The sequence below is a fragment of the Solanum pennellii genome, chromosome 1, assembly GCF_001406875.1.
Source record: "Solanum pennellii chromosome 1, SPENNV200".
NCBI classification, from domain to species: domain Eukaryota; kingdom Viridiplantae; phylum Streptophyta; class Magnoliopsida; order Solanales; family Solanaceae; genus Solanum; species Solanum pennellii.
The window spans coordinates 1,014,513-1,025,658 of NC_028637.1; the positions used below are offsets into that span (position 1 = coordinate 1,014,513).

The 11,146-nt window shown below is 34.2% G+C and overlaps 2 protein-coding genes across 3 annotated transcripts; one reads left to right on the plus strand and one right to left on the minus strand.

The window, feature by feature from the left end:
- Nucleotides 1-1,630: 1,630 nt before the first annotated feature.
- On the plus strand, nt 1,631-8,042 carry LOC107007963 (cysteine protease ATG4). 2 transcript variants are annotated; one of them, XM_015206825.2, is made up of 8 exons: nt 1,631-2,577; nt 2,688-2,773; nt 3,054-3,104; nt 3,294-3,673; nt 5,361-5,499; nt 7,143-7,198; nt 7,288-7,358; nt 7,445-7,668. In XM_015206825.2, the coding sequence occupies exons 1-8, from the start codon at nt 2,103-2,105 to the stop codon at nt 7,666-7,668; spliced, it is 1,482 nt and encodes a 493-aa protein (XP_015062311.1). In that variant the 5' UTR covers nt 1,631-2,102. The 2 variants fall into 2 exon arrangements, with proteins under 2 accessions (XP_015062311.1, XP_015062310.1); XM_015206824.2 differs by having other exon boundaries at nt 1,632-2,577; nt 3,054-3,188; nt 7,445-8,042.
- Nucleotides 8,043-8,928: 886 nt separating this feature from the next.
- LOC107027922 (inactive protein RESTRICTED TEV MOVEMENT 1-like) lies at nt 8,929-10,435 on the minus strand. The gene is made up of 2 exons (XM_015228979.2): nt 10,157-10,435; nt 8,929-9,340 (listed from the first exon to the last, which is right to left on the minus strand). The coding sequence occupies exons 1-2, from the start codon at nt 10,358-10,360 to the stop codon at nt 9,002-9,004; spliced, it is 543 nt and encodes a 180-aa protein (XP_015084465.1). The 5' UTR covers nt 10,361-10,435; the 3' UTR covers nt 8,929-9,001.
- Between the last annotated feature and the right edge of the window lie 711 nt (nt 10,436-11,146).

The window sequence follows — 11,146 nt, forward strand, 5'->3', positions numbered from 1 at the left end:
TTTCAAAAATAGCTACACTAATAGACCCCTTTAACTATAATTTGCCTATTTGTGCATCTTAGCTATAGTTTAAATAGTTATCATGATTCTGATTTGTATTATTCATCCTTTTTATAAGTAATTATACAAAATTTTATTTAATTATATCTAACTGATTATGTGATAATAAGGAACATAAAATTTTAATAAGGTCGCTAGTTTTAATTAGAATAAGTTACCAAAATAGGTCTTATTCTCGATGACGAACGAAGTATTTTGTTGTTTTCATTCCATCAAAGCTTATTTAGTATTAAAATTGAAATAAACGAGTCTTTTTGTGTGGTTTAAACAATTACGAATTGTATATTATTCTATGTATATGTATTTAATATACTTCTTGATTAATTCTTGTTTAATTTGTATTAAGATCCGTAAGAATAGTTAAAATCTTAAGTAGTTAGTTTGTTTGAAAATATTTTTAAAATGTACATAATTTGTATAGAATATCAGACCAAGTTTGTTTATGTGTGATTTTGTCTAATCATATTGTATATAATTCAGTAATTTTTTATTACTGGTATCAGTTTGTATATGTTACAGTTTGATTTGTATATTGAATAGATTTTATACAAGTTGTTGTGATTCTTTGTCTAAAAATATTGTGATTTTTGAAAATTTTCCTTTTTTTCATCAACTATATATAAGTTTTGGTTTGATTTGTATATTAGATAAAATTTATACAAGTAATTATATACTTAAAGTCAAAAAAAATGTACATAGTTGAGTAATTTTTGATTACTTTTATCAGTTTTTTATTTGTTCATACAATTATATTTTTGGATACGAATGATATTTGTTAATATACTCAATACAATTGACTTGTATGAACAAATCGAATGCAATGCTATTAGATACAAATCTATTGTATTTGTGATACAATTATTGACCAGATATACAAATAAATTGTATATGTCACGCCTCTCTCTTCATTCTCACAAAAGCCTTCCTCATCCATCTTCTAATCTCGCTTGCCTCGCTCCTCCTTATTGTAACTAGTTTTGATACAAAATAATTGTATTCATGATACAATTATCAATCAAATATACAAATATATCTATCACTTTTCTTCTTTCGCTCCCAGATCTCACCCTCCTCTTTCCTCTATCTCTCAATCTCACACGCCTCTCTCCGCCTTTTGCATGTATCTAAGAATCACAATTAATTCTAAACTATAGTCATTTTTTAAAGTCTTCACTTATTTAAATGACTAGTTTGAACCAACCAAATTCAGGGTATCTGCGATACGATTATCAATTAGATATACAAATCAATTGTATATCTCCCTCATCTCTCTTCTTTCTCCTCCATCTTTCAATCTCGCTAGCCTCTCTGCTTCCTATAGTAGCTAGTTTTGATACAAAACAAATTGCATTCATCATACAATTATCGATATTCTCCTTTCGATCTCAGATCTCTCTCTTAATCTCACTCGACTCTTCCCTTTTAACGTGTATCTACGAATCACGATTAATTTTTAACTATAGTCATTTTTAAACGTTTTCGGTTTATTTAAATAATAACTAGATTAAACCTACCCAAACTTTAGGGTATATAATTTTTGTTGATTTTTCTCAAAGATTATCATTATAAATCTCTCATCTTTTCCTCAATTGTCTTCTTTCCTCATCCAAGGCAATTTCGTAAACGCCACTTTCTCCAATGTTTTGACCTCAATACACGCCAAAATTCCCTTCAATTTTCCAATCATTAGTACCCAAAATCCCATCAATTCTCAATCTTTGCTTCAATTATCACAACCCCAGATCAAAATCTTGACAAAATTAGCAAAAATTTGCTAGTTCTATGTTGTTCTACCATGTAAAAAATCCCAAAACTCCACAAATTCACAATCTTTACTGCCATTTTCATAACCCCAGATCAAAATCTTGATAAAATTAGCCAGTTCTATATAGTTGTCTGATGTAAAAATCCACAAATCCCAATCTTTTCTCCAAATCTCACAACCCCAGATAGTATTTTGACAGAAAGTTGCCAGTTTTAGAAAGTTGCCTGTTTTAGAGCTCTCTGTGTACCATGTGTCCTGATTTGAACTATAATCTTTGATGCCTAAAAAAACCCAGTTTAGTATAAGCTCATCTGATTCAGATTCCCCAAGAAAAAATCTTGGTTCTTCTGTTTCTACAGAGCCAGGACCAGGACCAAGCAGTAGTAGTAGTAGCTGTAAGGTTAATAATAAATCATCTGTTTGGTCTGGTTTATTGGTTTCTCCTTTTTCAATATTTGATAGTGAGCCAAAAGGGTGTTTGAAGAAAAGGGAATTTTGTTGTTCAAAGAAGTATAATGGTATTGGTTGGACTAGTGCTGTGAAAAGAATGATAAACAGTGGCTCAATGAGGAGGATTTTTGGGATGGACAAAACTGGGATGCCTAATGGGTCAAAGAGTGACATTTGGCTTTTGGGTGTTTGCTATAAAGTTGTTCAAGATGATGATTCATCCATAGAACCAACTCAAAGTGAAGGTTTTGCTGCTTTTGTTGATGATTTCTCATCTAGAATTCTTGTTACATATCGTAAAGGTGCTTAATGTTATAGTCTTTTTTTTGCTCTGATAGTTTGATGTGATTATAGTTTGATTTGGTGTGTGGAAGATGTGAATTTGGTTTTATTTGATTGAATGTAATTACAGGTTTTGCTCCTATTGAAGATACTAAGTATACCAGTGATGTTAATTGGGGTTGCATGCTTAGGAGTAGTCAGATGCTTGTTGCTCAGGTTTTTCCACTGTAGCACAAATCCTTTTCTTTCTTGTTGCTCCCTCCATCCCAATTTACGTGGCACCATTTGACTAAGCACGGAGTTTTTAAAAAGAAAAGACAGGTGACATTCTTTTTGGGATAAACTTAAAAGGGAGTGTGCCACATAAATTGGGTTAGAGCGAGTACAAGTACATGTTAGCTAAAATCCGTAAATTCTTGCTTATTTGCCATTTTGTGAATTTTCAATGCTTGCTGTGTCTGGTATAGTGATATTGATGATTCCTGCATGTATATAGGCTCTACTTCTTCATCGATTAGGAAGATCGTGGAGAAAATCTATGGACAAGGTACTTGAAAGTCAAAACACTGCAGTACTTTCAGTTGTTAAAATGCTCAATTTCCAATTTAGAACCACGATAATGCACAATCAGGTTCTCATCTCATATCTCTTATCCAAAAAATGAAAAAAGATCAGGTTCTCATCTTATATATGTAGTGTTTTAGCATGAAAATTTAGCATGTTATCTTATTGGCAGCCGCTTGAACAAAAGTATGTGGAGATTTTGCACCTCTTTGGTGATTCTGTGGAGTCAGCTTACTCTATCCATAACCTCCTGCAAGCCGGCAAGACTTATGGTCTTTCTCCTGGTTCTTGGGTGGGTCCGTATGCAATGTGTCGCACCTGGGAAACATTAGCACGCTGCAAAAGAGAAGAAACAGGAAATGCAGTCATGTCTCCAGCTATGGCTATCTATGTTGTATCTGGGGATGAAGATGGAGAAAGAGGTGGAGCGCCAGTGCTCTGCGTTGAGGACATTGTCAAGCATTGTTCCGGCTTGTCAAAAGGCGAAGTTGACTGGACACCTGTTCTTTTCTTAGTTCCGTTGGTTCTTGGACTTGACAAAATCAATTCGAGGTTTACTTCCATTTATCTTATTTTGTTGATCTACGTTGGATGTTATTATGATGCAAAGCTCTTGCCTGTTCTTGTTATATTATGTCTTTCTGAATTACGGTTATAAATAAATTAAACAAAACTGTGATTGAATTTCCTTGTCCGTGGTGTAAAACACGAGGTGATTACTTGGGGATCTATTGCAACTTTAACGATATAACTACTTTTTCATTGCCTGTTTTGCTCTATTATAATGAACTTGTATGTAGAGAAATTAGAATTGCTACCGACTGTTTCGTGGAGTTAACTGATACCTTGTGGCTGTGTCAACTATTTCCAGGCCTTATAAGGGAAAAAATGATATTCTTTCAATTAATCTCAATAACATCCTGTTAAGTATCTTGTATTGTGATTTAGTAATTTAACCAATGCCACATGGACTTATGGAGATGATTTAACTATGATACACAGACTTGGTTATGGTCATGGGACATTCTGATGCCAAAAGTTGGACTTGGCAATTCTGTTCTTTATACAGTGTAGAACTCGGTTAAGTTTCCACAGTTTAGTTTTTTCTCTCTACTCGTAGAATGGAAAATTAGATTTTGTACACTGTAGTGCTAGTAATGATCTTTAAAGAATCTTTCATAGAACTTAGTATAGAATGTATTTCACTATTTTACCAAATAAAGAGTCTCCCTTACCGTTTAGGATTTAGATGTCTTGGCAATTGAAAAACTACTCCTTAACCTTGGAGGCTTGGACGATTTTTTAGCACTTCTTGCACATACTTCTCTTGGGGGAATCCGGTATCTTCTTTTCTCGGGCACAAGATTTTCTTGGGGGAACCATGCATCTTCTTTAAGAGGATCCGTGGTAGGTTACATTGAGTAATACCATGAAGAACAGTAAGCACCAACATAATGAACAAATGAAAACAATTTAATGGGGATCATGCTTTGGTTTCTCAGAAACAAGACTAATTAAATGTATCAGACTCATTTGAAGACTATCTAGTCAAATTACTTGATCTAACCATTACTTTATTGAAACAAGAGTAGATAGAAGACCGACACTATTGCGTGTGATTCAAGGTCACAAACTAATATTTCCTAGTTCCTACAATGCAAATTCTACCATTGTTCTATTTCTCGTGGGAATATGAAAGAAGAATGGCACCACCAGAAACTCTGGCACTATAATCTAGCTGAAAGTTGCTCGCATCTAAAAGTTTAATGACCGCATAATAAATTGTATATTCAAAAGATACTGCAAATCATGGTTATTATAATTATACCTTTCCAAAGTTTGAAAAAACAAAAAGCACTGCTATAGGTTGATCACCAGCATGATAATGATCTCACTGTGATGTTCTTCACTGTTTAGAGCAGAATGGATACGGGTGATTCATATGGTCGACTCCGACTAATTTGAGATTCAAGCTTAGATGATTCATATAGTTGACTCCAACTAGTTTGATTGGTGTTCCGTTTATCTTCATGTTGTGTTAAGACACATTTCACCATTGCTAGAAGACCGTATCTGATTAAGATTAAACTTGTGGATTGAGTTGATGTTTGATGGATGATTTCATATTCCTACTGAAAAAGCCAGAGCCTTTACTTGATAATTACATTGTTGTTGGTTATCAAAAGAAATGATTGAAGACTTCCGTTTACTTAACTTTCTTTAACTTCTTCTATGTCAGGTATCTTCCTTTACTGGCAGCTACATTTAGTTTTCCTCAAAGCCTTGGGATCCTAGGTGGCAGACCTGGAGCATCAACCTATATTGTTGGCGTGCAAGATGATAAAGCCGTTTATCTTGATCCACATGAAGTTCAGCCAGTAATTATCTTTCTTTTTGGTTGCATATCTGAGTTATTTCACACGTTCAGTTATTTTCTCATTGCATAAATCTAGGATAAATCGGCAAGCCTTAGAATCAAAAGTTTTTATGTTTGGGTGCTATATATGGAGTTCAGCTTTTTTCAATGCTGTCTGAGTTCAGCAGCCTATTCATTACAATCATCAAGAAGTCAACTATTTTGTGGTCTCTGTCTTGCTTTCTGTGCATACTTTGCTTGCTTATAAAGGAGAGGTGGGGTGATATGGGCTCCTAGGTAACACTTTGATCTGATAAAGCTGATCTTTAATTTTGATTGAATGAAATGTGTATATACAGAGTAACAAAACCTGAAGCCTGAAATGACCGTGAAGTGGGGACGAGAAATTACGGTAGTGGTAAGAGCACTCCAGTTCCAAACAAGTGGGTTGGGCGTTCGAGTCACCAAGTGGGGAAGTGAAAAACCATAATTATTGGCCCCTTGTTAAAGGATTTGGAGTAGGCGTTACCTAATCAAGAAAAGACTTGGAAATGGAAACTGACTGGATTCTGTATATTTGAGAACAGCGTTAAGGACTTCACCAAGAACTACTGACAAAGGAAACTTTTTAAATTTTATTTTTAGATCTCTTACTGTTTGCTGAAATAATATCCTTCTCTTAAAGCATTTTCTCGATTCCCTCTTAGAAAATAAGCTTATATGAGAATCTCTAAGTAGAATATATTCTGACAGATCTTCACTGCTTTAGAGGACCTTCATAGAATCTAGCAAGGCTACCCAGCTAAAATACTTGCCATATTGCTGTAGCAGGAGGGGAGCTATATAAAAAACAATCACCAAACTACTTTTTCGGTTCTCCTCTTCCCAGTGCCTTAAAATTGTGGGTTTCTCCAGTGTTCCGTTTTCTCCAGCCTACATCTCTACGGTAACCACAATCGACATTTAATTAGTATCATCTGACAAGTCTAGTTCAGCGGTCTTGTGCTATGTGTCCTGTTTAGTCAGTGACACAGCTTTGCTAGTCCCTCCTCCTGGAAATCCTTCTATGTAACTTCACAATTTTCAGTTGCGAAAATTCAATATTGTTCAGTGAATTTCTAATCTTCCTACGTATTCCTTTCAGGATCTTGATCCATCAGTTTCTTCCTGTAGTTTCCTGATACTACCAAAAAGGAAAATAAAAATAAAAATAAAGATATATTGCTCCCTTTATGATCTTTCCCCATAACTTTTCCTTTGAGTCGAGTGGACATGTAGGGAATCACTCTCTAACAAATGAGTATTTTTTTAATTGGTTGTTCAGCTTTCTTACTATTTCGTCTTGTTAACTTTCTTTATGGTGCTTGTGATCTCATTTGTTGTGATTTTAACATGTGAAGTGTTACAGGCTTATCTATTGGAATGGATAATCTACTGCTTTCATTATCTGTCTGATGAGCCAGTTCTTGATATTATAACTGATATCTGTTCTTATATACTGCTTATCAATGAAGTTCCAAAGTTTGAGGTTTTCAATTTTCAAATACAAAAGCTACTTTTTCAAATACGCGCAATTTTCATGGACAAACGCCACCATAATATTTGTGTCATCTGCTTTCATGGATTGTAGGGTGTATTGTTCCTCATTATCTGTCTGGTGTGCAGGTTGTTGATATTAAAATGGATAAGCTAGATGTTGATACTTCATCTTATCACTGCAAGTAAGCGAATTCTCGTTCTAGTTTCTCATCTGATTTTTCCAATTTTTTTTTGTTTTTATCACATCATGGCCTTTTGATTTTGATTGCAGTACTGTAAGGCATTTTCCACTGGATTCAATTGATCCCTCCTTGGCTATCGGATTTTACTGTAGAGATAAAAGTATGTTTCCAGAAACTGCTGCGCTTGTCTTACCATGGCTAATACGAGTCGATTCTTAACCACTAACTTCTGTATACTCTCTGTAGGTGATTTTGATGATTTCTGTATACGAGCATCTGAGCTAGTAGATCAATCAAACGGTGCTCCATTGTTTACCATAACTGAGACTCGTAGCTCTGCCACATCAGTCGAGTACAATGACAGGTTGACTAGTGATACTGGAGTCCCGGAACTGGACTCCTTCGATGCTGTAGCCCCTGGTGAATCAGATGGTAGTAGTAGACCTGAAGATGAGTGGCAACTCCTTTGATCTGACGACACAATTCAGGCTCAAAAGTTGTGTAAATAACTACGTAGGTGGTCTACTTGATTGCGTCCGTGGCCTTAATGTGTCGCTGACTTGTTTGGTGCAGACGATTTCGGGTAAAACTACTGCTGTAAGATAGACATACTTGTGTAGGATTCATCTTTTTTTCTCTACACTCTGATGTTGTCTATAGATTATCCAATTGATTCTTTCTTTCTTTCTTAGTATTCAAATGCAGAAGATTGAATAGTCGTTCCCCTAATCTTCCACTTTCGGTGTGTTCGGTACGGAGGAAAACATTTTCTGTTTTTAATTTTTTCATGTTCGGTTGGTTCAAATATTTGAAATTTGTTTTCTAGATGGACTTATTTTTCCAATTTGTGTGTTGCTGCTCCTTTTTTTCCTGGTCTTTTAAGGTGTTATTCTTACTTCTTGTCTTGAATAAGGAGGGGCTTTGCTTAGTTAGGGTTGCTTCAATTGATTTATGGTGTGTTCGATACGAGGCAGAGCCAAGATTTTTAATAGTGGGTTAAAAGTTTGAGAAGTAAACACACGAATTAGTGAAAGGGAGTTCGACATCTATTATACGTACATAAAAAATAATTTTGACCATGTATAAATAGTACTTCCTCCGTTTAAAAAAGAATGACCTCCTTTCCTTTTTAGTCTATTAAAAAAAGAATGACTTTTTTTTTTGGTAACATTTTGATTTCAGCTTTTCACGTGGCATGTTTAAGGCCACAAGATTAAATGACAATTTTGTACATTTTACATAACTTTAATTTAGGATGATAAGATTCAAAAGTCTTTTTTATATTCTTAATCTTCGTGTCAAGTCAAATCAGGTCATTTTTTATGAAATGGAAGGAGTAATATTTTTCGCCGAGGTAGTTCGGATGAACCCCGTTGTTCGATACGGAGGAAAATATTTTCATGTTGGTTGGTGAAAAACATTTTCGGTACGAAAGCAAAATCCTCTAAGAATGAGGAAAAAACTTCTTTAGTGAAAATATGGAAAACAAGTTTCATATTGATTGTGCCCTCTCCGCCCTTTAATACCTTATTTTCACCCCCACCCCACCCCCACCCTCGTTAACCCTACATGGTACATCCTCGCCGCCCTACACTCTCTACCTTCACTCCCACCTTTTATAGTATTTGTCTGGAACATGCGAACGTTTCTAGGATAATGTATTTTGCTTATCTATCGAACGCAAAAATAAGTTTAAAAAATCACTTAAGATCTTGACTCGACATGAAAAGTGAATATAACTTTGACAGATCTTTATTTTATTTATATAACAAGTACATACATGAATTTTTACAATTTACACATTCAACCCTCAGTCACATCAATTTTGTCATAATCAATATCTTTTTTTGGAATTGTAATAATTGGCATTGGTTTAATGTAAACTCCAAAACTTTCAAGTTGATTAATACCAATTGTGCCATGAAATCCATTGAGCCAACCATGATCCAATGCATTTATATTAAATTCTGTATCTTCATTTGCCATATAAGTTGGTTTATTTTTTGGAAATGGTCCATATGAATTTTTATTTGTCACAAATGTAATTGATTTCAAAATTCTATCTAGTCCAAGTATTCCCTGAAGTACTCCATGTCTACCATTTATTCCAATCAAATATTCTGATGGATAATCCAGCTTGATCTGAAAATTATTAAAAAAAATTGTTAGATAAAATTAAATGTTTGGGGGTTTAGTTTTGCATACAGTGATTTTAATGATACAAAAATAGTTTTGTAACGGGTAAAACATGTTATTGTGTCAAGATTAAAGTCATGTATTAACAACAAGTATTTGTTATCGACTGTATGAATCCTTGATGATCATCGTTGATACATTGCTAATCAGAAGTAGAATGAATCAAGATAGATAATTTCCTAATTTTTCTAAAGCAACTAAAAAAAATACCAAAACAAACTTGATTGAGACGTGGCGTATGTCCTATTCAAAAAAATTTACGACTCAATCATAGATAATGAAATCATGTAATAACAAACTTTTTTTTAGAGTCGATTTAAATCTAAGGCAAAACATGTTCAATGAAGAACAAAATTTCCATTGGAGTAAACAAATTAGTGATTTTTCAATTGACAATTTCATATATACCTTAGTTTATGTAAGATTCATTGGTACAAAAAGCAATTAAGTCAAGTCATTTTTATACAAAATAGTTATACAATAACATACCAAGTGAATCCTACAACGTGGAATCTGAGGAGGGTAATAGAATGTGCTCATGTTTTACCCTTAAACTCGTGGAGCAGATAGACCATTGACACGTACAACAACAATAAAAACATGTTAAGTAAATCCCATGATATGTGCCATGGGGTATGCAGGCTTTATCTCTACCTCATGAAGGTAGAAAAACTGTTTCCGACAGACCATTGACTCATTACTGGAAAAGAAAATACGGCAGTAAAGAAGACACGACACAAAACGTACAAAAGTGAAACTTACAATTTCAAGATTTTCTATAGTATCACCATGTCTCTTTGATAGAGTAAATTTTCCATCCTTGACATATAAAAATTGGAGATGGCTAACTACTCTTCCATAAGAAATAAAAATCATTGCAATATCACCAATATCAACATCTTCCCATGTTGTTCCTTTCAATTTACTACTTGTCACAGTTTCAACTTTGAAACTCATATTTTCCATTTAACAAAGATTAATTTAATCAAGATTGGAAAATAAATAAATTGAAAGAAAATAAAACAAAGAAATACAATTAAGTTGTGAGTCTTTAGGTCCATAAGGACCTTATTATATATACTACTTTATGTTGCAATCTTTTATGCCTTTCTTGAAAATGAATTTGAGATTTGGAATTTTACTTCAATTGATAGACTAGGTTCTTTTCCTTTTTATAAAGAAATGTTGTTTATTGAAGAAACATGTCTTTTGTATTATTCCACAAGTGAGATCTCGAGAGGGTTTGAACATATGCAGACCTATAAAGTAGTTGTTTCCGATAGACTCTAGGCTCAAGTATTCTTTTATGAGTCGTTCACCAATAAATTACGTCTCAATGACCTTGGCACGGGCAAAGCTTCAAGATTAGAAGTTTTGTCCGCGAGGTCAAAAGTTCAAACACCAACCTCCTCCAAGGTCATTCTTGTAAATCACGCGAGGTCAAAAGTTCAAACACCAACCTCCTCAAAGGTCATTCTTGTAAATCACGCGAGGTCAAAAGTTCAAACACCAACCTCCTCCAAGGTCATTCTTGTAAATCACACGACGTTAACGTCTACTTCAAGAAAGGGAAAAGACAACAAAGAGGCTCTATTTGTAGGAAGACAAATATGCATTTCCTTCTATGTTTTGCAAAGAAAAATTCAGAAGTTGGATGAACACTTCTGATTATTTTTCATACAATTCCATAAACCAAATGTCACATTAACTTAAAAAGGGGGTTTTCAGGTGGGGGGGTTGGGGTTTGGGGGG

What these genes read in the sequence shown, in the direction of transcription:
- LOC107007963 (XM_015206824.2), top strand. Translation starts at nt 2,103, where the DNA reads ATGCCTAAAAAAACCCAGTTTAGTATAAGCTCATCTGATTCAGATTCC. An exon ending in ATCCACATGAAGTTCAGCCA is followed by an intron (nt 5,500 to 7,142) that starts GTAATTATCTTT and finishes TCTGGTGTGCAG; the next exon opens with GTTGTTGATATTAAAATGGA. An exon ending in ATTTTACTGTAGAGATAAAA is followed by an intron (nt 7,359 to 7,444) that starts GTATGTTTCCAG and finishes TACTCTCTGTAG; the next exon opens with GTGATTTTGATGATTTCTGT.
- LOC107027922 (XM_015228979.2), bottom strand. Translation starts at nt 10,360, where the DNA reads ATGGAAAATATGAGTTTCAAAGTTGAAACTGTGACAAGTAGTAAATTG. An exon ending in CTATAGAAAATCTTGAAATT is followed by an intron (nt 9,341 to 10,156) that starts GTAAGTTTCACT and finishes AATAATTTTCAG; the next exon opens with ATCAAGCTGGATTATCCATC.